This window comes from Salmo salar, chromosome ssa09 (assembly GCF_905237065.1).
Source record: "Salmo salar chromosome ssa09, Ssal_v3.1, whole genome shotgun sequence".
NCBI lineage: Eukaryota > Metazoa > Chordata > Actinopteri > Salmoniformes > Salmonidae > Salmo > Salmo salar.
In genome coordinates this window covers 70,538,659-70,566,363 of record NC_059450.1, presented here as the reverse complement: position 1 = coordinate 70,566,363, position 27,705 = coordinate 70,538,659, and the positions used below count along the sequence as shown (strand labels likewise).

General features: G+C 43.7%; 2 protein-coding genes across 6 annotated transcripts in view; both read right to left on the bottom strand.

The window, feature by feature from the left end:
- mcf2a (MCF.2 cell line derived transforming sequence a) overlaps positions 1-5,889 on the bottom strand; it is a 36,129-nt gene extending 30,240 nt beyond the window's left edge. The window contains exon 1 of the mRNA XM_045723914.1: positions 676-5,889. Within this exon, the coding sequence (XP_045579870.1) occupies positions 676-790 (115 nt within the window). The 5' untranslated portion in view covers positions 791-5,889. The remainder of the gene's footprint in view (positions 1-675) is intronic.
- Positions 5,890-6,023: 134 nt separating this feature from the next.
- LOC106611735 (phospholipid-transporting ATPase IG) overlaps positions 6,024-27,705 on the bottom strand; it is a 79,578-nt gene continuing 57,896 nt past the window's right edge. Inside the window, exons 20-30 of one of the 5 annotated variants that reach the window (XM_014212259.2) lie at positions 27,311-27,488; positions 25,513-25,615; positions 25,261-25,406; positions 23,200-23,259; positions 22,232-22,359; positions 21,933-22,068; positions 21,686-21,789; positions 17,017-17,173; positions 8,931-9,042; positions 7,209-7,240; positions 6,024-6,870 (exon numbers count right to left, since the gene is read on the bottom strand). In XM_014212259.2, the coding sequence (XP_014067734.1) occupies positions 8,935-9,042; positions 17,017-17,173; positions 21,686-21,789; positions 21,933-22,068; positions 22,232-22,359; positions 23,200-23,259; positions 25,261-25,406; positions 25,513-25,615; positions 27,311-27,488 (1,120 nt within the window). In that variant the 3' untranslated portion in view covers positions 6,024-6,870; positions 7,209-7,240; positions 8,931-8,934. Of the gene's footprint in view, positions 6,871-7,208; positions 7,241-8,930; positions 9,043-10,901; positions 11,069-17,016; positions 17,174-21,685; positions 21,790-21,866; positions 22,069-22,231; positions 22,360-23,199; positions 23,260-25,260; positions 25,407-25,512; positions 25,616-27,310; positions 27,489-27,705 lie in introns of those variants that run through there. The other 4 variants (XM_014212254.2, XM_014212257.2, XM_014212258.2 and 1 more) reach the window with 4 other exon arrangements.

Below are 27,705 nucleotides of genomic sequence, written 5' to 3'. Positions count from 1 at the left end.
TATTTGAATCCAATAGATAAAGGACAGAGGAGAATGTGTAGGGGATATGGTTTCTTGGGCACTGTTTATCACGTCGTCTGTCTTCTGTAGCATCTGGACCATGGCTACTCCTCTTCATCATTTAATCGTGCAATCTGCCCAACTGGCTGCTCTTACAGGATTCCTATTCCTCCCCCAATAGAGGATTTATTTGTAAAAAATTTTCATTCAACTTTAAAAAGCTGCGAGCGACCATTCAGAACTGGACCTTGATAGTTTCCCCCAGGAAAGTTCTAATCAATTCAGTGTCACAAAACGTATAATAAATCTATAGTTTATTCATTTCACTGACGGAATGCTTTGTTCGGCATTTCTCCAAACACACCCAGATGTGGCGTGTACTTATAAATATCTCCTCTGCATATGATCGCTACGGATAAAAACGATCCGCGCAGGGTTTAGAAATAGCACATTAATCCCTGCATGGCTACGTCATGACCGCTGCTGGAGTACAGCAGCAACCATCCCATCAAGACCTAAAGCTATGAGTTTTAATATTGTCCATGTGTTATGGTGTTATGTCTCCATACAGAATATTTAACATTGCACAATATTTCCCTGTGTAGGCTACCATGATATTTAAGACAGCTATGTCCCCATATACCAGTGATGGGGCAGTACAGGAGAGGTACTCACGCTGCAGTGTGTTCTCTAGCTGAGAGCCAGCCTGCAAAAGGCTGTGGTAGCACTCCATTTCTCCCCCTGGCTCCTGCTCCTGCTCTGTCTCCTCCTGCAGTGAAGCTGGGCCCATTCCCTTCCCCCTTATCCACCTCCACAGGGCTGGACAGAACACTAGCAGGCCTGATAGTGGGTAATGGCTGGTGTCAAGGCCTCACATCCTTATTATCCTACGGTCCTATCCCCAGTCTGATTCCACTTCCAGGGGGGGTAGAGAGGAAGCTTCAGCCCACTTTTCCCTGTAGATCCAGGGACCCAGTCAGGAGGCTCCCAGGGGCTGGATCCGGATCCTGAGTCACCTTGAGCCGCATGCACAGAAGAACCCAGTACAGCAGAGGAAGTGTGCAGTCCACAGAGAAAATCAATGGTAGGTTTTCCAGCTGCTGTGGCCAAGACAGTCCTGATACAACGATGCACTTTTCCCTGACTAATATTCAGAGTCCAGTGAGGGACTATCTTGTTCTAAGCTACAGCCACTAACCCTTAATGAACACCAGTCTGACACTTCAAAACAAACACGGCACCCTCCATCTGGCCACTGGCGTCTCTTCCTCTCTTTTTCCTCTGTGCCCTCCCTTTATCCCCCTCTTGCCCTCAGTCTGGATTTTAGTGCGTCAGCTCTGCCGCTGCTGAGGCACAGTGCTCCCATCCTGACACACTGCCAACTCCCTCCCAACTTGTAAGACTCCTCCTTCTTTCCGCTTTCCTCCGTCTTAGTGGTCACTCTATTCCTGTAGCAGATTGTGGGCCGATTCCACACAGCGCTGCCTGGCTGACCTACCGCATACAGCACTGCTGGGCTATCTGACACGAGTGTTACTGCTTCCTCCTACTCAATATTCTGGGACACACACACAGAACCGTGTGCTACACATTGAAGTGTCAATAGAGCCATTGTAAACGGCACATTATTCTCCCGTTCTTGTCTAAGCCAACAAATTGTTCTGCCCATGCAAGTGCACACACATTAACACACAACAGACACATTCAAACGAAGGCACAGGAACATGAACGGGTGTCATTGTACAAAATAGACACAGCTTCACTCATCTCCACTCCCCCAGTTACTCTGCCTACGTCTCCCCTCAAACGACCAGGACTCAGACACATGAATCCACAGAAGGAGTAGAGTAACAGAAGGATATAAACATACATTAATACAGTGTCGGGTGGTGCTGTGGTCGCAGGTTGAGTGGCGTGCTACAGGGCTACTCGGCCAGCAGTACGTCTGAACTCTGCTGTGGAGTGCTAGCGTTCAGCAGCCCCGTTGATCCAGTTAAGCCTCTCAGCCACCTCATTACCCCAGAGCATCTGCTTGGTGTGGCCAGGCATACACACAGTCCACAGGCGGCTGGTGGGGCCTTAATTGGGGAGGATGGGCTCATTGTAATTGCTGGAACAGAATAAATGGTACCAAATACATCAAAACACATGGTTTCCCTGAGTTTAATAGCATTTCATTCACTCCATCCCAGCAATTTCAATGAGCCGTCCTCCTATCAGCAGCCTCCTGTGGTGCACACACACACACACGTGCAGTCCTGCAAAGCCCACACTAACAGACCATGCTAAGCATAAGCCAAGTACGCTTGCTGATACACACAAGTTCACTCAAGCATACCACAAATTCAGAAATAAAAACAAGACATTCATAATATTGTGATTTATTACAGAAAAACTGTGTTGAACAAACTGGTCTTAAAGTGCTACATTCAGGTCGGAGGTTCAGAGTGCCGAGGCTGGAGCCCGAGGGGCCAGACGTGGGGTGGTCCTGGCGCCGGGGTGAGGTTCCCATTTTGTGCCCGGCACCCCACCCCAGCGGTCACCCGTGGGACAGGGCCATTCTCCACATTCATCCAGCCGCTCGTGCTTTTTTGGGGGGGGACGTTTCGATTATTCTTACAAAAATGGCTGGAAAAAGGGTTGCATTAAAAATACAATCAATCATTCTTATTTTTTTTTTGGTCAGGCAAAACACGAGAAACCAATACATTTTGTAATCTTTTGAAAACAGCATCTGTAATGCCACCCCCCCTCATATAGTAAGTCCTCCTCCTACCCCGACCTAGGACACAGCCCAGGCAGGTGAGAGTCCAGCGGTGTCTCCACGCTAGTCTGAGCACAGCCCATACTCAGCCCCGATAGCTTTAGTGTTCAAAAGGAAACGTTACAAAGAGTTCTCCGTAATATAGCCATCTGGTGTACACAACCCTCTGGAAACTCCAGACCCTTGAAGTCAAGAAAAATATATACATTTCTCCCATATGAAAGTATGGTAAATCACATTTGGCATGGAGGGGAGGGGACACCAGGTTGCATATGCTCAGTATCATGTACAGCCAGCATGTAGATGTTACAGTATCTCCAACCACTAAGGAGCTGGAATGAAGTCCATCTGAACTAAAGCTACTGAACTTAGGAACTACTGCCATCATTATCAAATATTTGATAGTTATGGCATTTTTTATAGGACAAGACATACCCCTCTGTGCCAGAAATACCAGAAGCTCCATTCAAAGCCTAGATATGGCTTAACTGACCTCTAACCAGTGCTCTGTAATCTGACCTGCGACCAGAACGGTGGAGGGAACAGGATATGGTAGAGGTGTAAGGTAGGGTATACCTGCAGGTGTGTGTGACCGATGATATGGGTTGGCACAGGGGCACACATCTTGTCTGAAGTAACAGGCATACTGAAATTGCACAATAAAAAAAAAAGGTAATAAAAATATAACATTTGTGGGTAAAATTACACAGAACAATAAATATGTCAAATAGATTCTTACACATTCCCCAAAAAAATCTTCCCATAGTATCTAAATGTGATTCAAATCATGGCATGTAGAAATGGAATGTATGAAGCACTAACACTAGAGGTCAGTAAGAAACCCTTCTCAGATATCGTAAATAGATATGGATGTTGATGTAAGGTAAGCAGGTGGTCACATTACCTGACGAGAAAGTCTGGAGTTGGGATCGTTACCTTTGACAAACACTAAGTGGTAATGGGACATAGATACCTCATTTTAGGCTTTTAGTGCATGTGTGTATTAGTGAATGCGTAGGTGTGTGCGCATTATGCGTGTGTGTGTGTGTGTGTGTGTGTGTGTTTCGGCATATGACAAAATGTGCCTTTCTGGCCGATGCCCAAAGGAAAATCTTCAGAACTCCTGATGTCCTTTAGAGGACAGGTCATGACAACCACGTGCTAATCTACAAGGAAGCAACAGGTATTCCTATGAAAACACTGTACGTGTCTCAATGCAACACGCAGGTTGCTTTTTAGGCCATCGATCCCATCCAGTACAGCTGGGCAACTGATGAATGAGAAACACGCACACATAAACAACTTGCTCACACTCCGCAACATATTTTGCAATATTTGGACGGTGCTCCGCATGACACGCATCTCCCCAGATCAGACACATTTTTGGCTTCAAGCACAAGGCATTCAAACAGGTTAAGATCTATAGCTACAGCACATGTAATCATTTCCTGATATCATCACCGGCCTTCTGCTTGGAAGATACATGTCATGCTCCAAACACGGAACCAGGTAGAAACGTTGGCAAGCACAAGTCATTACCAGTCATTTTGATTAACTCACACACACACTTTTTGGGAAGATGGAAAAATGGATACTTAACCCAGTAGGGGGCTGTGCCTCTAAACCCTCAGCCCAGTAGGGGGCTGTGCCTCTAAACCCTCCGTTAACCCAGTAGGGGGCTGTGCCTCTAAACCCTCCGTTAGCCCAGTAGGGGGCTGTGCCTCTAAACCCTCCGTTAGCCCAGTAGGGGGCTGTGCCTCTAAACCCTCCGTTAGCCCAGTAGGGGGCTGTGCCTCTAAACCCTCCGTTAGCCCAGTAGGGGGCTGTGCCTCTAAACCCTCCGTTAGCCCAGTAGGGGGCTGTGCCTCTAAACCCTCAGCCCAGTAGGGGGCTGTGCCTCTAAACCCTCAGCCCAGTAGGGGGCTGTGCCTCTAAACCCTCCTTCTCAGTATCCATTTTTCTTCAAGATATTCAGTAACCCGTGTGCAGTGTAGTCTGTACTAAGCGAACATGCTTTCTTTGCCCTGGACTTGAATCATGTAACTTACAGTACCAGTCAAAAGTTTGGACACCTACTCATTTAGGGGTCTATATTTATTTCTTACTATTTTCTACTTTGTAGAATAATAGTGAAGACATCAAAACTATGAAATAATGTAGTAACCAAAAAAAGTTAAATCAAAATTAATTTTATATTTGAGATTCTTCAAAGCAGTCACCCTTTGCCATCATGAATTTCAATTAACAATCTGTGCCTTGTTAAATATTCCTTTATGGAATTTCCTTCCTGCGTTGGAGCCAATCAGTTGTGTTGTGACAAGGTAGGGGTGGTATACAGAAGATAGCCCAATTTGGTAAAAGTCCAAGTCCATATTATGGCAAGAACAGCTCAAATAAGCAAAGAGAAACAACAGTCCATCATTACTTTAAGACATGAATGTCAGTCAATCCAGAAAATGTCAAGAACTTTGAACATTTCTCCGAGGGCAGTCGCAAAAACCATCAAGCGCTATGATGAAACTGGCTCTCATGAGGACCGCCACAAGAAAGACCCAGAGTTACCTCTGCTGCAGAGGATACGTTCATTAGAGTTAACTGCACCTCCAATGAGAGCCCAAATAAATACTTCAGAGAGTTCAAGTAACAGACAAACAGCAACTGTTCAGAAGATACTGCGTGAATCAGGCCTTCATGGTTGAATTGCTGCAAAGAAACCACTACTAAAGGACACCAATAAGAAGAGACTTGCTTAGGCCAAGAAACACGAGCAATGAACATTAGACCTGTGGAAATCTGTCCTTTGGTCTGATGAGTCCAAATTTGAGATTTTTGGTTCCAACCTAGCTGAACGGATGATCTAAGCATGTGTGGTTGCTACCATGAAGCATGGAAGAGGTGTGATGGTGCTTTGCTGGTGACATTTTCTGTGATTTATTTAGAATTCAAGGCACACTTAACCAGCATGGCTACCACAGAATTATGCAGCAATACACCATCCCACCTAGTTTGCGCTTATTGGGACTATCATTTGTTTTTCAACAGGACAATGACCCAACACACTGTACACACAGGCTGTGTAAGGGCTATTTGACCAAGGAGAGTGATGTAGTGCTGCATCAGATGACCTGGCCTCCACAATCACTCAACCTCAACCCAATTGAGATCGTTTGGGATGAGTTGGACAAAACGCAGAGTGAAGGAAAAGCAACCAACAAGTGCTCAGCATATGTAGGAACTCCTTCAAGACTGTTGGAAAAGCATTCCTTAAGAAGCTGGTTGAGAGAATGCCAAGAGTGTGCAAATCTGTCATCAAGACAAAGGGTGGCTACTTTGAAGAATCTAAAATATATCTTGATTTCTTGAACACTTTTTGGTTACTACATGATTCCATGTGTTATTTCATAATTTTGACATTTTCACTATTATTCTACAATGTAGAAAATAATAAAAAATAAAGAAAAACCCTTGAATGAGAAGGTGTTCTAAAACTTTACTGGTACTGTACAAACTATTTGGGACTGGAACTGTGGAATCTGTTTCAGAAAGTTATGTAACATTTGTATTTTTGTTTTAACAAACCTTGACCTAAACACACAAGTAATAAGTGGAATGTGGCATTCATGGAGCCTCCTTCGTTTCATGCAGATTAATCATTCTGGGTCAGTGGAGGTGTGGCTGCATGTTAGAACACAGCAGATCGTAGTAGTACTACTGACAAGGTAGCCGTGTACGCATTCATTTCGATTTTTTAAGAAAGAATTCAAAAAAAGAAACCGCGGAAACTCATGCCTCCTGTCTGAATAGTGCAGTAAAAACCGTGGTAAAAACGGCCTGTGCTGCGTGGGCCGGTGGTGCAGTACGCTGCAGACATGCAGAGGGAAACAGGAAGAGGGTGACAGGAGTCCAGCCCTGGCTCTTCTAGCATCTTTTCTATTTTCTTTTTGTCAATTTCCATTTTCTTTTTAGATCAGGCAAAAGTGCAGGCAGCCAGCTTGACTGCCATGGTGGGCCTGATGGACACTGGCCGCAGTTTAGTTGACCCTCCTTTCTGCCCTTCACTCCTGCCCGATCAGGTGCTTGTAGGACAAGGGCGTGACGGCAGCGATCTGGATAGGACAAACACACAGAAGTCAGTCCACCTCCATAGACAGAATCCTGCTCCTGCCAAATGTCAACCACTGGAAGGTGGCAACAAAGAACAGCACCATGACAGACACCATTAAACGTTGACCCAAAAATCAGATAGAATTGACCACATAACCCAAATAAAATTGATTGGACACACCTTCCCTGAAAACAGAGATTAGCTCAAATCAAATCATAGAATGTCTAGTGCTCTGATATCATGTGATCATCCCTGATGATTCTAGAAGTGTATGGAACCCAAGAAGACCATGAGGCGATAGCCGAGGATTAAGACATGTGAGATTAGCCCTTGTTTTACCTGGATGTTTTTAGGAGGGAGTCCTCTGAAGGCTGGGAAGAATAGAGAAGCAAGTTAAATACAGGTGATGGATGTGAGCGTGAAGCCTGGTGTTAACCCAGAATTTCAAATAACAGAACCAGGGCTCTAAATTAGCATTTTACATTGGTAGCACTGTTGCACACAATTTCTTTTAAAGTTAAGAGCACCACATAAAATTTAGGAGCACCAGGAAATGTCATTTTAAAATCGTTTGAGATATACAGCCTTTATTGGGTCTATATGAATTCTATGTACTTTTGAAGCACATTTTCTACCCTAGAAAGTAATATCGAACACTTAAGACATTCGTTTTTTTTTATCTCCACCAATGGCGATGCATCCAGCAAAACCGTAGCGACGGTAACATGGTCACAACTGTCGAACGGTTCTGGCTACAGACGAGCGGGTCTCTCTGTAGTAATGGTGCAACCACCACGGTCAGGAATCTGCACTCACTTTTTTAGCTAGGGTACTCGGAAACAGCGAAGAGGCGGCAGGTAGTCTAGCCCTTTGAGCTGTAAAATCGTTCTGCCCTTGAGGAAGGCAGTTAACCCCCCCCCACAAGTACTGCTCCCTGGCGCCAATGACGTGGACGTCGATTAAGGAAGCCCCCCCGCACCTCTGATTCAGAGATATTGGGTTGAATGCGGAAGACATTTGGGTTGAATGCATTCAGTTGTGCAACTGACTAGGTATCCTCTTTCCCTTAATCATTACAACAATTATTATCTGGCAGATATTTTTGTAGTCGTACTGGTGCTCCTAAATTAAAATGTCAGGTTTGCACAGGAAAAATATTTAGCCGCATATTGGACCAAAATGGTCACACTTTAGAGCCCTGAATGGTCATGTACACATTGTTATACCAATACAATTTTATTTGACACATTCACTCCAGGCAACGGTCAGTTCATTTTGATGTAGGAAGAGCAACATACAATCAGGCAAAGGAAAGGGGTAACAAAATGTAGTACTTGCAAATGGAAAATACAAGACACCAGTAACACACAAGTAGTACATTGCACATGCAACCAGGAGGGATACCACAACCACCAAATACATGACAACTACATAAGGGGAGAAATTAAAAAAGGCAGATTACGAGGTCTGCAATATTTCATTAGGAATAAAGAGGCAAAAGAAAAACAGACTTACTCACATTCACACACACACACACAGATGAGACAGATTAATCCCCGATCCTCAACAGAGTCCATACTTAGTCAAAAAGGTAACTGGAAATCCTTAAAGACCACATGCAAGGCCACAATGAGCTGGTTGTGTACTGGGAGGCTGAAAAGAGTGTTGACTGTCGTGGCTTAGTGGATCATATTGGAAAAGGCTCCCCTTCTGACATCAATTTATACATCTGGCCAGTTTAATGTTTTTCCAAATCTTTGTCCATAAGAATGTATGTACATATTTCACAAGCAAAAATATGACGCAGCCATTATGACAAATACACTTTTCAGCCAACCAATCAGAGCTCCACACACAGGAAGTACGGGTTACAGTAGCCATTAGAGAACTGAACCAACTTAAAGGATGTTCCATGTTGAAGGCAGGGGAAGCAGGATTTGGATACTGGATTCTGGTTACAATTAAAGAGTACTGGGTGTCGGCAGATCTAGACAGCTAAAGGGTTTCTTTTGGGGGGGTATTTGATTGTTTTAACTAAGGGGCAGAGTTGGGGGTCGGTACCTGTTCATAGGATAGTATTGGACTCGTCAGAAAAGGTTCGCATGAGCAGGGGCCTGGCTGAAGACCGGGGAGACTGGGTTTCCCCCTCGCCAGACTGAACCACCGGCTTCTTCTGGAAGGGTGAAGCAAGAGACACTAATGGTACCTCGTGCTGACAAACAGACACTTACACACTTGAGACAGAAGCTGGACAATGTAATGTAGTTTTAACACACACTCTCCTTGGTGAATTCTCTCTCCTCTACCCAGGAGGGTCAACGTTTTAGAAGGCTTGCGTCGTTCTTAATGTTGCATCATTTAAAGTCAACACAAAGCCATCACAATGGACTAATACACATTATTGGTACAGCTATCCAAATACTTCAAATATCCTTTGGGGCATTTGGGTGACTTTCACTAGAAAGTTCTGATTAAAAAGACATTCATAGCAACACACAACCACCAAGAAATGTCTGTAGTGGCCCACTGCGGTTGTGGTTGGGTCCAGGGTATGGGGTTGGCTGGAGTCTGGGGCACGCTGGCATGCAGGTAAACCTCATTTGTTTGCGTGCTGCATTCACCTGGACAGGCATGCAGAGACAGCAGGCACAGTGGCAGCACGGGCAGGAAAGACACACTGACTGATGCACTCAGACATACTGAATTAGACCAACGCTGCAGCAACAAACTAAAAACCACAATTGCTGGGGAAGTGAGATGGCTGGACATTGGGCAACCCAGCATTTACATAAGCATTCTCAAATGATCCTGAAATAACAAAAAATGTACCACCCAGTCTAGACAGTGGTTAGAAAGGTAGCTTCTCTTTAACCTCACCATGACCTGAACAGGGAACCTCTGGAATGGTCAATCAAGGAAGGAGGAGGGGACGAATCTGACAAGCAGGACAGATGGGAGGAGAGTGAGTGGGGGGAACAAGGAGGAGAGTGAGTGGGGGGAACAAGGAGGAGAGTGAGTGGGGGGGACAAGGAGGAGAGTGAGTGGGGGGGACAAGGAGGAGAGTGAGTGGGGGGGGACAAGGAGGAGAGTGAGTGGGGGGGACAAGGAGGAGAGTGAGTGGGGGGGACAAGGAGGAGAGTGAGTGGGGGGGACAAGGAGGAGAGTGAGTGGGGGGACAAGGAGGAGAGTGAGTGGGGGGACAAGGAGGAGAGTGAGTGGGGGGACAAGGAGGAGAGTGAGTGGGGGGACAAGGAGGAGAGTGAGTGGGGGAACAAGGAGGAGAGTGAGTGGGGGGAACAAGGAGGAGAGTGAGTGGGGGGGAACAAGGAGGAGAGTGAGTGGGGGGAACAAGGAGGAGAGTGAGTGGGGGGGAACAAGGAGGAGAGTGAGTGGGGGGAACAAGGAGGAGAGTGAGTGGGGGGAACAAGGAGGAGAGTGAGTGGGGGGAACAAGGAGGAGAGTGAGTGGGGGGAACAAGGAGGAGAGTGAGTGGGGGGGGACAAGGAGGAGAGTGAGTGGGGGGGACAAGGAGGAGAGTGAGTGGGGGGACAAGGAGGAGAGTGAGTGGGGGGACAAGGAGGAGAGTGAGTGGGGGGGACAAGGAGGAGAGTGAGTGGGGGGACAAGGAGGAGAGTGAGTGGGGGGGACAAGGAGGAGAGTGAGTGGGGGGGACAAGGAGGAGAGTGAGTGGGGGGACAAGGAGGAGAGTGAGTGGGGGGACAAGGAGGAGAGTGAGTGGGGGGGACAAGGAGGAGAGTGAGTGGGGGGACAAGGAGGAGAGTGAGTGGGGGGACAAGGAGGAGAGTGAGTGGGGGGACAAGGAGGAGAGTGAGTGGGGGGACAAGGAGGAGAGTGAGTGGGGGGACAAGGAGGAGAGTGAGTGGGGGGACAAGGAGGAGAGTGAGTGGGGGGACAAGGAGGAGAGTGAGTGGGGGGACAAGGAGGAGAGTGAGTGGGGGGACAAGGAGGAGAGTGAGTGGGGGGACAAGGAGGAGAGTGAGTGGGGGGACAAGGAGGAGAGTGAGTGGGGGGACAAGGAGGAGAGTGAGTGGGGGGACAAGGAGGAGAGAAGAGGCAGTAAAGGGAAAAAGCAGGCAGAGAGAGAGACCTCAGTCACTCCAGGAGAAGCTGTGAGTACTGGCGGTCTGCGACAGCATGAAGATAGTGGACGTCCCCGACGAAGGAAGCCGTTGCTTGATCTGCAGCAAAGCAGGCAGGACAGAAAGGAAGAAACAGAAGAAGCAATAAGAGGAAGTGAGAGAGGGGGAGAGAGACTGTAGAGAATGTATTAATACAAAGCAGCAGAGTTAGAGAGATAGCATTTAGTTAGGATGGGGAAGAGTCTTATATAGGGTGCGGCAAGGTAGCCTCGAGGTTAGAGCGTTGGGCCAGTAACCGAAAGGTCGCTGGTTCGAATACCCGAGCCGGTAAGGTGAAAACTCCCTGTGCAATTGAACAAGGCACTTAACCCTAATTGCTCCAGGGGCGCTGGGCAATGGTGACCCTGGCAGTGAACCCACTCCCTGCGGGTGTCTCAAGAGGAGGTGGGACACGCAAGAAACGCACAAGACAAATATAAGCACTCCCCAAATGATTAATACATGATTCATCCGTCGGAATTCCAGATGGTGAAGCGTGATTCATCACTCCAGATTATTTTAGGCTTGGGTGCGGCTGCTAGGCCACAGAAACCCATTTCTTGAAGCTCCGACGCACAGTCCTTGTGCTGACGTTGCTTCCAGAGGCAGTTTGGAACTCGGTAGTGAGTGTTGTAACCGAGGACAGATCTAGCAGGGCAGAAATTTGACAAACTGACTTGTTGGAACGGTGCCACGTTGAAAGTCACTGATCTCTTCAGTAAGGCCATTCTACTGCCAATGTTTGTCTATGGCGACTGCATGGCTGTGTGCTTGATTTTCTACACCTGTCAGCAACGGGTGAGGCTGAAATAGCCAAATCCACTCATTTGAAGGGGTGTGCAGATACTTTTGTATGCATGCACCTACAGTTGAAGTCTGAAGTTTACAGAGACTTGGAGTCATTAAAACTCGTTTTTCAACCACTCCACAAATTTCTTGTTAGCAAACTATAGTTTAGGCAAGTCGGTTAGGACATCTACTTTGTGCATGACAAGTCATTTTTCCAACAATTGTTTACAGACATATTATTTAACTTATAATTCACTGTATCACAATTCCAGCGGGTCAGAAGTTTACATACACTGAGTTGACTGTGCCTTTAAAAAGCTTGGAAAATTCCAGCAAATGATGTCATGGCTTTAGAAGCTTCTGCTAGACTAATTGACATCATTTGAGTCAATTGGAGGTGTACCTGTGGATGTATTTCAAGGCCTACCTTCAAACTCAGTGCCTCTTTGCTTGACATCATGGGAAATCCAAATAATTCAGAAAAAAACCAAAAAAAAAACTATTATAGACCTCCACAAGTCTGGTTCATCCTTGGGAGCGATTTCCAAACGCCTGAAGGTACCACGTTCATCTGTACAAACAATAGTACGCAAGTATAAACACCATGGGATGACGCAGCCATCATACCGCTCAGGAAGGAGACGCGTTCTGTCTCCTAGAGATTAATGTACTTTGGTGCGAAAAGTGCAAATCAATCCCAGAACAACAGCAAAGGACCTTGTGAAGATGCTGGAGGAAACCGGTACAAAAGTACCTATATCCACAGTAAAACGAGTCCTATATCGACATAACCGGAAAGGCCGCTCAGAAAGGAAGAAGCCACTGCACTAAAACCGCCATAAAAAAGCCAGACTACGGTTTGCAACTGCACATGGGGACAAACATAGTACTTTTTGGAGAAATGTCCTCTGGTCTGATGAAACAAAAATATAACTTTCTGGCCATAATGACCATCGTTATGTTTGGAGGAAAAAGGGGGAGGTTTGCAAGCCGAAGAACACAATCCCAACTGTGAAGCACGGGGGTGGCAGCATCATGTTGTGGGGGTGCTTTGCTGCAGGAGGGACTGGTGCACTTCACAAAATAGATGGCATCTTGAGGGCAAATAATGTGGATATATTGACGCAACATCTCAAGACAACGGTCAGGAAGTTAAAGCTTGGTCGCAAATGGGTCTTCCAAATGGACAATGACCCCCAAGCATACTTCCAAAGTTGTGGCAAAATGGCTTAAGGACAACAAAGTCAAGGTATTGGAGTGGCCATCACAAAGACCTGACCTCAATCCCATAGAGAATTTGTGAGCAGAACTGAAAAAGCGTGTGCAAGCAAGGAGGCCTAAAAACCTGACTCAGTTACACCAGCTCTGTCAGGAGGAATGGGCCAAAATTCACCCAACTTATTGTGGGAAGCTTGTGGAAGGCTACCTGAAACATTTGACCCAAGTTAAACAATTTAAAGGCAATGCTACCAAATACGAATTGAGTGTATGTAAACTTCTGATCCACTGGGAATGTGATGAAATAAATAAAAGCTGAAATAAATCATTCTCTCTACTATTATTCTGACATTTCACATTCTTAAAATAAAGTGGTAATTTTTACTAGGATTAAATGTCAGGAATTGTGAAAAACTGAGTTTAAATGTATTTGGCTAAGGTGTATGTAAACTTCCGACTTCAACTGTATGCATGTATACACACACACACGCACACACTCACCGGCCAGTTAATTTGAAGAAAATGGTCCGCTCCTACAGACAGTGAGTCATGTGGCCTGTTATATAAAGGCAGGCAGACAGGCCTCCAGTTACTATACCATTGAACAAAACGAGTGACCTAAGCAACTTTGAGCGTGACATGACCTGTGTCAGGCCACTGGATGCAGTATCTCAGAAAGGGCTGCCCTCCTGGGCTTTTTACATACAAGTGTCTACAGCAGGGTTCTCCAACAGGTAGAGCTACCAGTAGCTCGCAGCCCACCTACCAGTAGCTCGCAGCCCACCTACCAGTAGCTCACAGCCCACCTACCAGTAGCTCGCAGCCCACCTACCAGTAGCTCGCAGCCCACCTACCAGTAGCTCACAGCCCACCTACCAGTAGCTCGCAGCCCACCTACCAGTAGCTCGCCAATCAATTGTGAAAGTACATTCATTTTTCACGTGTTCCATCGCAATCTGTCAAACTCCTGGCCACTTTCAAATCAAAGCCATATTGACATTATCCCACCCCTGATGAGTCACTATTGGTTTAAAAAGCCAAACTTCAACTCTGTGTTTGGTGTGCGAGTTTGTCCATCACCCTGTATGTAGCCAGTTAGCGATGCTAATGATAACGTAGTGGGCAGAAAGACTTTCTCCAAAAACCTCCTCAATTAAACGTTAACTGTTAACAGTTGCCATAGTTGCGCAAAGTGTCATGACATGTGCTGCAGCAGTAGGCCTAATAGCAGAAACGTCAGAATGACACATTCCTCTCTTGCTAAACGCGCTATTAAAGGGTTATTACACTCAAATCTAAGTGTGTTAGTTTCTCTTTTTCAGACCTCAGAAATGGTTTTCTGATGTGATTTAAGCACTGACATGGACTCAGAACATCTGTGTTGTTTCTTTGAATAATAGTAATATTGAGAGTAAAAAACAGAAAATAATCCAAAACCAGGAAAAATAAAACAGAATTCGGGAAAATACAAAATAATTGTATGGTGCCTGTCGTGCCAATTACCGTTTATTAACCATCATCTTACCAGTTATCTTGACAGAAAACACATCTTGTACACTAAAGGACCAGAGAAAAGTTGCAGAGGAGAGAAGAACGAGCATATTTGAAAGCTATAAAAAAAATAGCTCGCAATGTTTCATTTGTTTTAAGTAGCTCTCATGCTAGAAAAGGTTGGAGACCCCTGATCTAGGGTTTACCGAGAATGGTGGAACAAACAAAAAGCACCCAGTCAGCGGCAGTCCTGTGGGCGAAAAAAGCTAATTGTCGGGAGGTCAAAGGAAAATGGCAAGAATCGCGCAAGCTAACAGGCCAGCCACCGACAGACAAATAACGGCGCAGTACAACAGTGGTGTGCAGAACGGCATCTCGGCGATCCTAGTCACGAATGGGCTATTGCAGAGTCCACACAAGGTTTCACTCCGATCAGCTAAAAACAAGAAGCAGCAGCTCCAATGGGCACGTGATCACCAATAGTGGACAATTGAGTGGAAAACATTGCCTGGTCCGACGAATCACGGTTTCTGTAGCGTCATGCTGATGGTAGAGTCCGGATTTGGCGTAAGCAGCATGAGTCCATGGACCCATCCTGCCTGGTGTCAACAGTACAGGCTGGTGGCGGTGTACCGCCGTCCAATCTGCAGCAACTGTGTGACGCCATCGCGTCAGCATGGACCATAATCCCTGTTGAACTTTTCCGATTTGTAGAATCCATGCCCCGAAGAACTCAGGCTGTTCTGGAGGCAAAGTACAAGATGGGTGTACCTAATAAACAGAGTTGGGCCAACGCGGTTTCTGTCTGAATGTTCCTAGAGCGCCACTTTATCCTCCATAGCCGTTGCGAAGTGAAAGTTGACTTCACAGTACAGATATGTTGAATGCCAATCAATAAAAACGTCTTAAATTCACTGCTCTGTTTTGTTTGTTTAGAGAGGGTCATTTCATAGGGAATTGTCATTGGTCTCTCGCTCGCTCTATCAACAAAATATATATAGCTCTGGGTGGGATTGGGCCTTTGCAGAGACCGTATAGCTTTCAACAACTTTCCTCAATGGTATCAGGTTAGACTCTTGCCGTTAGAAGAGTATTGGTATTGTGGGTTAAAATGTAACCTTTCTTGGTCTCAATGAATGTTATATCAAACTTTTTTGGGGTTACCAGAGCAAAAACAACCTAAAAATAAGATTTAATGAAATGTATTTGAACCACAGAATTGATAGACAATGAGTTATATGGTGCACAAATAGCTGACCACCCAGTGTATCCCCGACACCTTTTAATCTGATCTCATGAACATTCTGAAAATCATTATGAGGTTGTTAAACATTTGTCGGCCATACAAAAAAAAACTGCATTTGTAAGGGGATATTTTAGTTGGAAAAAAATCAAATAGATTTCATATAACTTGAAATTAATAACCAAATGAGTCATCACACCATTCCTAATACTTTGAAGGAAAACTAATGACTCATGGGGAGTTAATTGAGTGACAGACAATACCAGGGGATACTGGCCTCAGAAGGGAGACTGGGGCAAATTTGATTATTCCTGTGATCTCCATCCATATCAACAACACAAATCAGACCGCTATGGAGGAGCTCTTTAACCTCTACAGGATCCGTGTCCCGACCTCAGGATGGTTGAGCTAACGTAGGCTAATGTGATTAGCATGAGGTTGTAAGAAAAGAAAAACAATCCAGGACAGACATAAATGATATGGGCAGAAAGCTTAAATTCTTGTTAATCTAACTACACTGTCCATTTTACAGTAGCTATTAGAGTGAAAGAATATCATGCTATTGTTTGAGGAGTGCACAATTGTGAACTTGAAAATGTATGAATAAACAAAATAGGCACATTTGGGCAGTCTTGATACAACATTTTGAATAGATATGCAATAGTTCATTGGATCAGTCTAAAACTTTGCACATACACTGCTGCCATCTAGTGGCCAAAGTCTAAATTGTGCCTGGGCTAGAACAATTCATAATGGCCTCTTGCATTTCAAAGACAGCACAAAAAAAGTGTTTGTCTTTGTATCATCTTTTACTAGATCTAATGTGTTATATTCTCCTACATTAATTTCACATTTCCACAAACTTCAAAGTGTTTCCTTTCAAATGGTACCAAGAATATGCATATCCTTGTTTCAGGTCCTGAGCTACAGGCAGTTAGATTTGGGTGTGTCATTTTAGGTGAACATTTTAAAAAGGGGCGGATCCTTTAATGTGTTTAGAGCGATGGGCTCCGTCAAGCATGACCAAGTCTTCTTGGAGACACAAATGGATACTTTCAAGGACAAAATGTTAATTCTAAATATAAACAAAGATGGTCATGATGTATAAACAGAAATACAGGGACGTCTGAACGTCTCATTCCACTGACGCATAGCCCATAGAAATGATGAAAGATATGAACACAGGAAAACTACTATGAAGTGTTTTGAACAGTTGTTATCCCTTCTAACATTAAAACGATATGGTATCTCTGTGTGTGGACAGTACCTGTCGTGAGTGGGGCCCGCGGGGCTCTCGGAGGACCAGCAGCAGGATCTCAGGCAGCAGGCTGAGCAGGATGAGCATGATGATGATCAGCCAGGCTGACACAGAGCTCAGCATATTAGCAAACACAAAGTAGAGACGCTGTTGCCGAAGGAAAGGCCTGATGGGAGGGAGAGGGTTTACAACATTCACATAGGTCAGTCCAAATTCAGCAGATCACATGGTGCTACATGGTGTGCTGGCTTTTGCTCCAGCCCATCACTAACTATAAAAAAAATATTGGCCGACCAAGAGCCATCTGTTCTTTCGACCAATCGATTGGTCTCAATTTTAAAACGTGTACTTTTCCATGTATAGAAACATCCTATGTGTTTTAATCAAATCAACTATATGCACTGAGCTCGTCTGAAGCTTTAATTGCACTGATGAAATAATTAAGACAAACGACTAGAGGGAGTCCGACTGCAATTGATTTGATTGTGCTGCGCCTGGCTCAGACTCGCTGCGCTGTCACAAAAAAAAAGACAGCGAGTGACTGTGACTAGCACCCGTTGTCTTGCTCTCCTCCCTGCTGCAGCGACCACCACAGAACATCAACGGTGTTTATGGTGCTGTCAGTGTTGCTGAAGCTGCAACAATTACAGCCATTTCTGACTGAAAAGTTATGTTATCGAAATCCTTAATTTGTTAAGGAAAAACATTCCCTATTCCCTTGGCCTCAAATCTTGCTCTCGTTACGTCACAAGTATGCACCACATGCATATGACCAATAGGGCCTGACCTACAACATATCATAGTCAGGTCAATAAATTGGTTAGAAACTCTGAACAAAGTAACAGCAAAAAAAGTGACAAATTCGAAACGGGGGAATGTTTACTGGTTGCTCAGGAGGTAAAGGGGAAGTCAGATATGTAGAATGAATTTGTCTAGAAAATACTGAAGATCAAGAAAAATAAGGTGCAAATGCTGCATGCATATTATGCGTGCCAAACAGATGGTGCTACATTACAATATAATTTTTCTGACAGTTTGGAACAATGTAAACACTACAAATTATAAACGAGTCGGTTGTAAAAATAATTGTAAATCCTTTATTACAGCAAAGACTAAAAACAGATGCATTCATTTAGGCCTATATTGTTTACGTTGATTATGCATTTGTCGATTTATTTTAAATCTAAAATGCTTGATTGCATTTCAAATCATGAATGACTTGAATGCTGTGTGATGACGAGAACGAATAAACGATTGATACAGTAGCCTATATACAGTGCATTCGGAAAGTATTCAGACCCCTTGACCTTCTCCACATTGTTAGGTTACAGCCTTTTTCTAAAAGTGATTAAATCGTTTTTTCCCCCTCATCAATCTACACACACAATAACCCATAATGACAAAGCAAAAACAAGTGTTTAGAAATGTTTGCTAATATATAAATATATATATATATATATATTAGCAAACATTTCTAAACACTTGTTTTTGCTTTGTCATTATGGGTTATTGTGTGTGTAGATTGATGAGGGGAAAAAAAAAAATTATATATATATATATATATATATATATTTATTTTTATGAAATATCACATTTACTTAAGTATCCAGACCCTTTACTCAGTACTTTGTTGAAGCACCATTGGCAGCGATTACAGCCTTGAGTCTTCTTGGGTATGATGCTACAAGCGGGTTCAAGTACGGGCTCTGGCTGGGCCATTCAAGAACATTGTGACTTGTCCCGAAGCCACTCTTGCGTTGTCTTGGATGTGTGCTTAGGGTCGTTCTCCTGTTGGAAGGTGAACCGTCGCCCCAGTCTGAGGACACAATCCTGTCTCGGAGCTCTACGGACAATTCCTTCAACCTCAAGGCTTGGTTTTTGCTCTGACATGCACTGTCAACTGTGGGACCTTATATAGACAGGTGTGTGCCTTTCCAAATCATGTCTAATCAATTGAATTTACCACAGGTGGACTCCAATCAAGTTGTAGAAACATCAAGGATGATCAATGGAAACAAGATGCACCTGAGCTCAATTTCGAGTCTCATAGCAAAGGGTCTGAATACTTATGTAAATAAGGCATCTTTTTGTTGTTGTTGCGAATCTCTCTAAAAACCTGTTTTTGCTTTGTCATAATGGGGTAGTGTGTGTAGATTGCTGAGGATATATAATTCAAAAACAAACAATTTTAGATTAAGGCAGTAACGTAAAATGTGGAAAAGGTCAGGGGGTCAGAAAACTTTTCGAAGGCACTAAGTATTGAAATGTAGGCCTAAGTAAGTTACGGTATTGACTAAACAGGATGCGCTCTTAGACCTACAGCTCGGTGATGTTTACGCAAGGCTGCTATACTAAGACCACTAATGACAATGACATTACTTAATATAACGATGATAATAATAACAACGACGAGATCAAGGAAGGTTATTATTATTTTAAATATACAAATTCGGACAATTTGGAACAGTTAAACGCAACGCTGTCATCAAGGCAAAGGGTGGCTATTTGAAGAATCTCAAAGATAAAATATATATTTTGATTAGTTTAACCTGTTGGGTCTAGGGGGCAGCATTTGCACGTCTGGATAAAAAAAATTTACCCGATTTAATCTGGTTACTAATCCTACCCAGTAACTAGAATATGCATATACTTATTATATATGGATAGAAAACACTCTAAAGTTTCCAAAACTGTTTGAATGGTGTCTGTGAGTATAACAGAACTCATTTGGCAGGCAAAACCCTGAGACATTTTCTGACAGGAAGTGGATACCTGATGTGTTGTATTGACTTTAAACCTATCCCATTGAAAAACACAGGGGTTTAGGAATATTTTGGCACTTCCTATTGCTTCCACTAGATGTCACCAGCCTTTACAAAGTGTTTTGAGTCTTCTGGAGGGAGATCTGACCGAACAAGAGCCATGGAACGGTGATGTCCCATTAGACACCTGGCGCGCTACTTCATGTTGGGTACCCTCGTTCCAATACGTTATAAAAGGCTATGCATTCGTCCACCTTGAATATTATTCATGTTCTGGTTAAAAAAGGCCCTAATGATTTATGCTATACAACGTTTGACATGTTTGAACGAACGGAAATATATTTTTTCCCCTCGTTCATGACGAGAAGTCCGGCTGGCTTACATCATGTGCTAACGAGACGGAGATTTTTGGACATAAATGATGAGCTTTTTTGAACAAAACTACATTCGTTATGGACCTGTGATACCTGGAAGTGACATCTGATGAAGAGAATCAAAGGTAATGGATTATTTACATAGTATTTTCGATTTTAGATCTCCCCAACATGACGTCTAGTCTGTATCGCAACGCGTATTTTTCTGGGCACAGTGCTCAGATTATTGCAAAGTGTGATTTCCCAGTAAGGTTATTTTTAAATCTGGCAAGTTGATTGCGTTCAAAAGATGTAAATCTATAATTCTTTAAATGACAATATAATATTTTACCAATGTTTTCTAATTTTAATTATTTAATTTGTGACGCTGACTTGACTGCCGGTTATTGGAGGGAAACGATTTCCTCAACATCAATGCCATAGTAAAACGCTGTTTTTGTATATAAATATGAACTTGATAGAACTAAAAATGCATGCATTGTCTAACAATGTCCTAGGAGTGTCATCTGATGGAGATTGTAAAAGGTTAGTGTATCATTTTAGCTGGTTTTATGGTTTTGGTGACCCTGTCTTTGACTTGACAAAACATTACACACAACTCTTGTAAATGTACTGTCCTAACATACTCTAAATTTATGCTTTCGCCGTAAAACCTTTTTGAAATCGTAAAACGTGGTTAGATTAAGGAGATGTTTATCTTTCAAATGGTGTAACATAGTTGTATTTTTGAAAAATTTGAATTTTGACATTTATTTGGATTCAAATTTGCCGCTCTTGAAATGCACCTGCTGTTGATGGAGTGCACCACAGGTGGCACGCTAGCGTCCCACCTAGCCCCAAGAGGTTAACACTTTTTTGGTTACTAAATCATTCCATATGTGTGTTATTTCATAGTTTTGATGTCCTCACTATTACTCTACAATGTAGAAAATAGTAAAAATAAAGAAAAACCCTTGAATGAGTAGGTGTTGTAAAACTTTGAATCGGTAGTGTATGTGGATGATGTATAAAGCCAGGCACATTTAACAGTTAGGTTATTGATTACAGACCTAATTAAGTTGGGGTTTCTGCTCTCCTCACTTTTCTTAGACAATTAAGGCGAGTGCTGTTTTCTCATCTCCTAACTCCACTGCTGCTTCCGCCGCATTGTTCTCAACACCAACATGCTGGTTAACTTTGCTATTATGCCCATAGAAACATGGTCTAGGAAAAGGCACCATTTCAACAGCGCACTGATGTGTTTCAGAACCGCGGATAGCGCATTCGTTTTAAAATATGAATTTTTCATTTGTGTTACACCATTGTTTTTAAATAATATAACCACATACAATTTCAGTAGCACGTCTTAGAATGGACTGTGCCACCCCCGCAATAGACCAGTCTACTAGGCGCAAATCAGACAGCTGTCTTGTACACCAGGATTATCATTATTTTTTGCTACTGCTCGACTAAAGAAATCTCGGACGACCAACAGCCTATCAACCAGTCGACTAAATGGGGTCAGCCCTAATTGAAGTATGCACCAGATGGTCCAGTACTCACCATATGATCCCACCCCAGAAGAAGCTGAAGAACATGTAGAAGGCCAGCGAGCCCCAGATGACAAAGTGATTGATCCACGTCCAATGGCGAGTGTCCATTGCCAGCTAGAACCACAAAGAGAAGACAAGTGTTATCATTGGTCTAAAAATGTACTTCAAATAACACAATTAACGTGCTTTACCTTCAGTGTCACGGTGAAAACAAGGACAGTAAAAACAATCGTTCCGAACGACCAATTCCCAAACACCTGGCCATTATCCTGCAGGGCGGGGTTACTAAAGAGAAAGCGGACCCCGAAGAAGAATAAGAGGCCCTGGTAGACCCCCAGTAGTGTCCAGTACAGGAAGGGGCCCCAACGCAACATGGCATTCTTTGCTACGTCCCTAAGGAGAGAGGGAGAAAAGAGGGCAGGAAGGGAGGATGGGGAGACCGTAAGTATACAAAGACTTTGAAACCACTTGCCTGGCTAGTCCTAATCACACTAGCAGCATAGCCTGTGCATTCTCTACGTAGGTGCAGAATGAATAGTTTAGTTCTCGGTCCTACCTGTAGAGGGCGGCGTTGTCCATCAAGACCTCCATACAGATGTGCTGCTCCAAGAGGCTGTTGGCCAGGATAGGCATTGAGGTGAAACAGATGTTGTACATCGTCAGATAGGCTGCGTCGTAGAGGGGCTGGGGAGGACGGGAGGGAGGGGGAAGGGAGTGGAGGGATTGGGAACCAAGGGGTTAATTACACGGAGAGGAGAGCGCACACACACACACTAGCTACACAGCAAGAGGGCTCTATAGCCTTGAGCCCGTTGCCATGTGGCCACATGCAACAAACCATCCTTTGATATATATACACACACACAGAGGGACCTGAGAGCAGGTCTGAGATGAGGGGCATATTTTTCACTGCGCTACTGAGAGACTATTTACATATCATAAGTTAGCTGTATATACTTAGATGTGAAAATGTGGATCACCTCCTGCTAGAGTTAAACATGTGCCAAATTAATGAATCATTTGGCACATTGGCTAATACGGCCAAGAATTACTTGGTGTATCCAAGGGGATGTACTAGTCACACTGTATATAAATAATGTGAATTTCATATGTATATACTAATTTAGTCAATGTCACTCAGACATTGCGCGTCCTAATATTTAAACATTTCTTAATTCCATTCTTTTACTTTTAGATGTGTGTATTATTGTGAATTGTTAGATATTACTGCACTGTTGGAGCTAGGAACACAAGCATTTCGCTACACCCGCAATAACATCTGTGAAATATGTGTATGTGACCAATACAATTTGATATGTACTATATGTCATATATATATATCATACTGCAGCCACTCCAGGAGATCGAGGAGAGGGGGGGGTGGTCATTCCAACCAGAGGGGAAGAGTATGGGCGTAGACTGGAGAAGGTGCTGCGGTTCAATGGGATACTCTGCCGTTTCATGTTTAGAGCATCTTTGAACTTCAGAGAGAGGAGCCCCAGCAGGGCCCAGACCAGTACTCACTTGCTGGGAGTATCCACAGAAAAACTGGTACAAGAACTGAGGTAAGATGAAGCAGAGGTTCTGTAAACAAGAGTGTGGGAGAAAGATCCCGAGGTTAGGCAATGGACATCAAAAGGCAACGGACATCAATGGAGGCTGCTGAGGGGGTGGACGGTTCATAAGTGCTGGAAAGGAGTGTAACGGAGTGGATGGAATGACATGAAAACCATGTGTTTGATACCATTCCCTAGACTCCATTCTGGTCATTTTTATGAGCCGTCCTCCCCTCAGCAGCCTCCACTGACAGATATGTCCTTTGGTGAAGAGCTTTGGTGTCCGGGTGTCAGCTAAATCACATGAGCTTGATCACGGTCCTTTATCGACATGAGAAGACTTGGCTGTGTACAGTTGTAGTCGAACATTTACATACACTTAGGTTGGAGTCATTAAAACTCGCTTTTCAACCACTCCACAAATTTCTTGTTAACAAACTATAGTTTTGGCAAGTCGGTTAGGACATCTACTTTGTGCATGACAACTAATTGTTTACAGAAAGATTATTCCACTTATATTTCACAATATCACAATTCCAGTGGGTCAGAAGTTTACATACACTAAGTTGACTGTGCCTTTAAACAGCTTGGAAAATTCCAGAAAATTGTGTCATGGCTTTAGAAGCTTCTGATAAGCTAATTTACATAATTTGAGTCAATTGGAGGTATTTCAAGGCCTACCTTCAAACTCAGTGCCTCTTTGCTTGACATGGGAAAATCAAAAGAAATCAGCCAAGACCTCAGAAAAAACATTGTAAACCTCCACAAGTCTGTGCAAACAATAGTACGCTAGTATAAACACCATGGGACCAGGCAGCCGTCATACCGCTCAGGAAGAAGACGCGTTCTGTCTCCTAGAGATGAACGTACTTTGGTGCGAAAAGTGCAAATCAATCCCAGAACAGCAAAGGACCTTGTGAAGATGCTGGAGGAAACAGGTACAAAAGTAAAAATATCCACAGTAAAACGAGTCCTATATCGACATAACCTGAAAGGCCGCTCAGCAAGGAAGAAGCCACTGCTCCAAAACTGCCATAAAAAAGCCAGACTACGGTTTGCAACTGCACATGGGGACAAAGATTGTACTTTTTGGAGAAATGTCCTCTGGTCTGATGAAACAAAAATATAACTTTCTGGCCATAATGACCATCGCTATGTTTGGAGGAAAAAGGGGGAGGCTTGCAAGCCAAAGAACACCATCCAAACCGTGAAGCACGGGGGTGGCAGCATCATGTTGTGGGGGTGCTTTGCTGCAGGAGGGACTGGTGCACTTCACAAACTAGATGGCATCATGAGGAGGGAAAATTATGTGGATATATTGAAGCAACATCTCAAGACATCAGTCAGGAAGTTAAAGCTTGGTCGCAAATGGGTCTTCCAAATGGACAATGACCCCAAGCATACTTCCAAAGTTGTGGCAAAATGGCTTAAGGACAACAAAGTCAAGGTATTGGAGTGGCCATCATAAAGCCCTGACCTCAATCCTATAGAAAATGTGAGGGCAGAACTGAAAAAGCACGTACGAGCAAGGAGGCCTACAAACCTGACTCAGTTACACCAGCTCTGTCAGGAGGAATGGGCCAAAATTCACCCAACTAATTGTGGGAAGCTTGTGGAAGGCTACCTGAAACGTTTGACCCAAGTTAAACAATTTAAAGGCAATGCTACCAAATACGAATTGAGTGTATGTAAACTTCTGACCCACTGGGAATGTGATGAAAGAAATAAAAGCTGAAATAAATCATTCTCCACTATTATTCTGACATTTCACATTCTTTAAATAAAGTGGTGATCCTACCTGACCTCAGACAGGGAATTTATTCTAGGATTAAATGTCAGGAATTGTGAAAAACGGAGTTTAAATGTATTGTACTGTACACCTCACTCCCACATAACCCACATACCTACTGCTCTTTGGTTGGCAGCAACACAGGCTTCCGTGTTACAGCTCCAAACCATGACCTCATGATCCTCAGTAATTATAAGCACAGTACTGTTATGACGCTCAAATGTCTGTGCTGCCCCCTACCTTGTAGAAGAAGTATTGCACCAGGTGGGCAATACGGACGTAGTAGAGGTGCCCGTGTCCCAGTAACAGTTTCTTCAGGTGCTTGAGCTTAGGGATGGCATAGTCACTGTTCCTCACTGCCTGGCGACCCTCTCTACCCTTTATACCTGAGACAGGGAGGACGAGGGAAAATATTACAATGTAATATGTGATGTCACATAGAAAAGGCACTGCCTAATGCCTTTGGTGGTCTACCGATGTCGCGAGTCTTACCGATGCCAACGTGTGCCTCCAGGATCATACTGACATCGTTGGCCCCATCTCCGATGGAGAGGGTGATGGGGCTGCCTTTAGAGGTCTTCACCATCTTTACTATCTATAGGAGAGAGAGCGGAAAAGGAATGAGCGAGTTTGAATTAAATCCCACTGGGTTTGCATTCAAAACTAAATGCACAGATCAGATGCAGACGTTTGTCATTATCACCAGGTGTAATATGTTAACCTGTTGGGTCTAGGGGGCAGCATTTGCACGTCTGGATAAAAAAAATGTACCCGATTTAATCTGGTTACTAATCCTACCCAGTAACTAGAATATGCATATACTTATTATATATGGATAGAAAACACTCTAAAGTTTCCAAAACTGTTTGAATGGTGTCTGTGAGTATAACAGAACTCATTTGGCAGGCAAAACCCTGAGACATTTTCTGACAGGAAGTGGATACCTGATGTGTTGTATTGACTTTAAACCTATCCCATTGAAAAACACAGGGGTTTAGGAATATTTTGGCACTTCCTATTGCTTCCACTAGATGTCACCAGCCTTTACAAAGTGTTTTGAGTCTTCTGGAGGGAGATCTGACCGAACAAGAGCCATGGAACGGTGATGTCCCATTAGACACCTGGCGCGCTACTTCATGTTGGGTACCCTCGTTCCAATACGTTATAAAAGGCTATGCATTCGTCCACCTTGAATATTATTCATGTTCTGGTTAAAAAAGGCCCTAATGATTTATGCTATACAACGTTTGACATGTTTGAACGAACGGAAATATATTTTTTCCCCTCGTTCATGACGAGAGTCCGGCTGGCTTACATCATGTGCTAACGAGACGGAGATTTTTGGACATAAATGATGAGCTTTTTTGAACAAAACTACATTCGTTATGGACCTGTGATACCTGGAAGTGACATCTGATGAAGAGAATCAAAGGTAATGGATTATTTACATAGTATTTTCGATTTTAGATCTCCCCAACATGACGTCTAGTCTGTATCGCAACGCGTATTTTTCTGGGCACAGTGCTCAGATTATTGCAAAGTGTGATTTCCCAGTAAGGTTATTTTTAAATCTGGCAAGTTGATTGCGTTCAAAAGATGTAAATCTATAATTCTTTAAATGACAATATAATATTTTACCAATGTTTTCTAATTTTAATTATTTAATTTGTGACGCTGACTTGACTGCCGGTTATTGGAGGGAAACGATTTCCTCAACATCAATGCCATAGTAAAACGCTGTTTTTGTATATAAATATGAACTTGATAGAACTAAAAATGCATGCATTGTCTAACATAATGTCCTAGGAGTGTCATCTGATGGAGATTGTAAAATGTTAGTGTATCATTTTAGCTGGTTTTATGGTTTTGGTGACCCTGTCTTTGACTTGACAAAACATTACACACAACTCTTGTAAATGTACTGTCCTAACATACTCTAAATTTATGCTTTCGCCGTAAAACCTTTTTGAAATCGTAAAACGTGGTTAGATTAAGGAGATGTTTATCTTTCAAATGGTGTAACATAGTTGTATTTTTGAAAAATTTGAATTTTGACATTTATTTGGATTCAAATTTGCCGCTCTTGAAATGCACCTGCTGTTGATGGAGTGCACCACAGGTGGCACGCTAGCGTCCCACCTAGCCCCAAGAGGTTAAACTAGAGTGGTTTTTGAGGACGTGATAACCTGTGTGAGAGACCTTAACTGTCACACTGGTTAGCCTTTAACTACCGCAGCCATATGCAGTTCATCTACTTGATCTAACAGCAAGCGCCTATGACATCACTCACCTGGGCCTTCTGTAGGGGAGCCATACGGCAGCACAGGACAGTGGTACAGTTCTGACAGATCTGGAGGAAGAGACTCTTGTAGCAGCTGGAGTTGGAGTCAGGAGAAGAGTTAAGCACCAAGGACAGAGTGGCTCCGTCTATGATGAAGCCGTAGTCCTGGTTCGCTGAAGACCAGCTCCTGGGAGGGACAGAGAATGCAGAGACGGGTTTAGATTTGACCCAACAACGCGAACTAGCGCAAAACCAGACCGCAAATCCAGTCCTGGTACGCAGCTGTGTTCGCGTCATCAATTAGAATTCTGGGAGAGGATTAAGTCTTACAATTGAAGACATTTGCATTCAAAACATAATTTACTACCAATTGTTATCAACTGACAACTAGCAAAAGTAGCAAC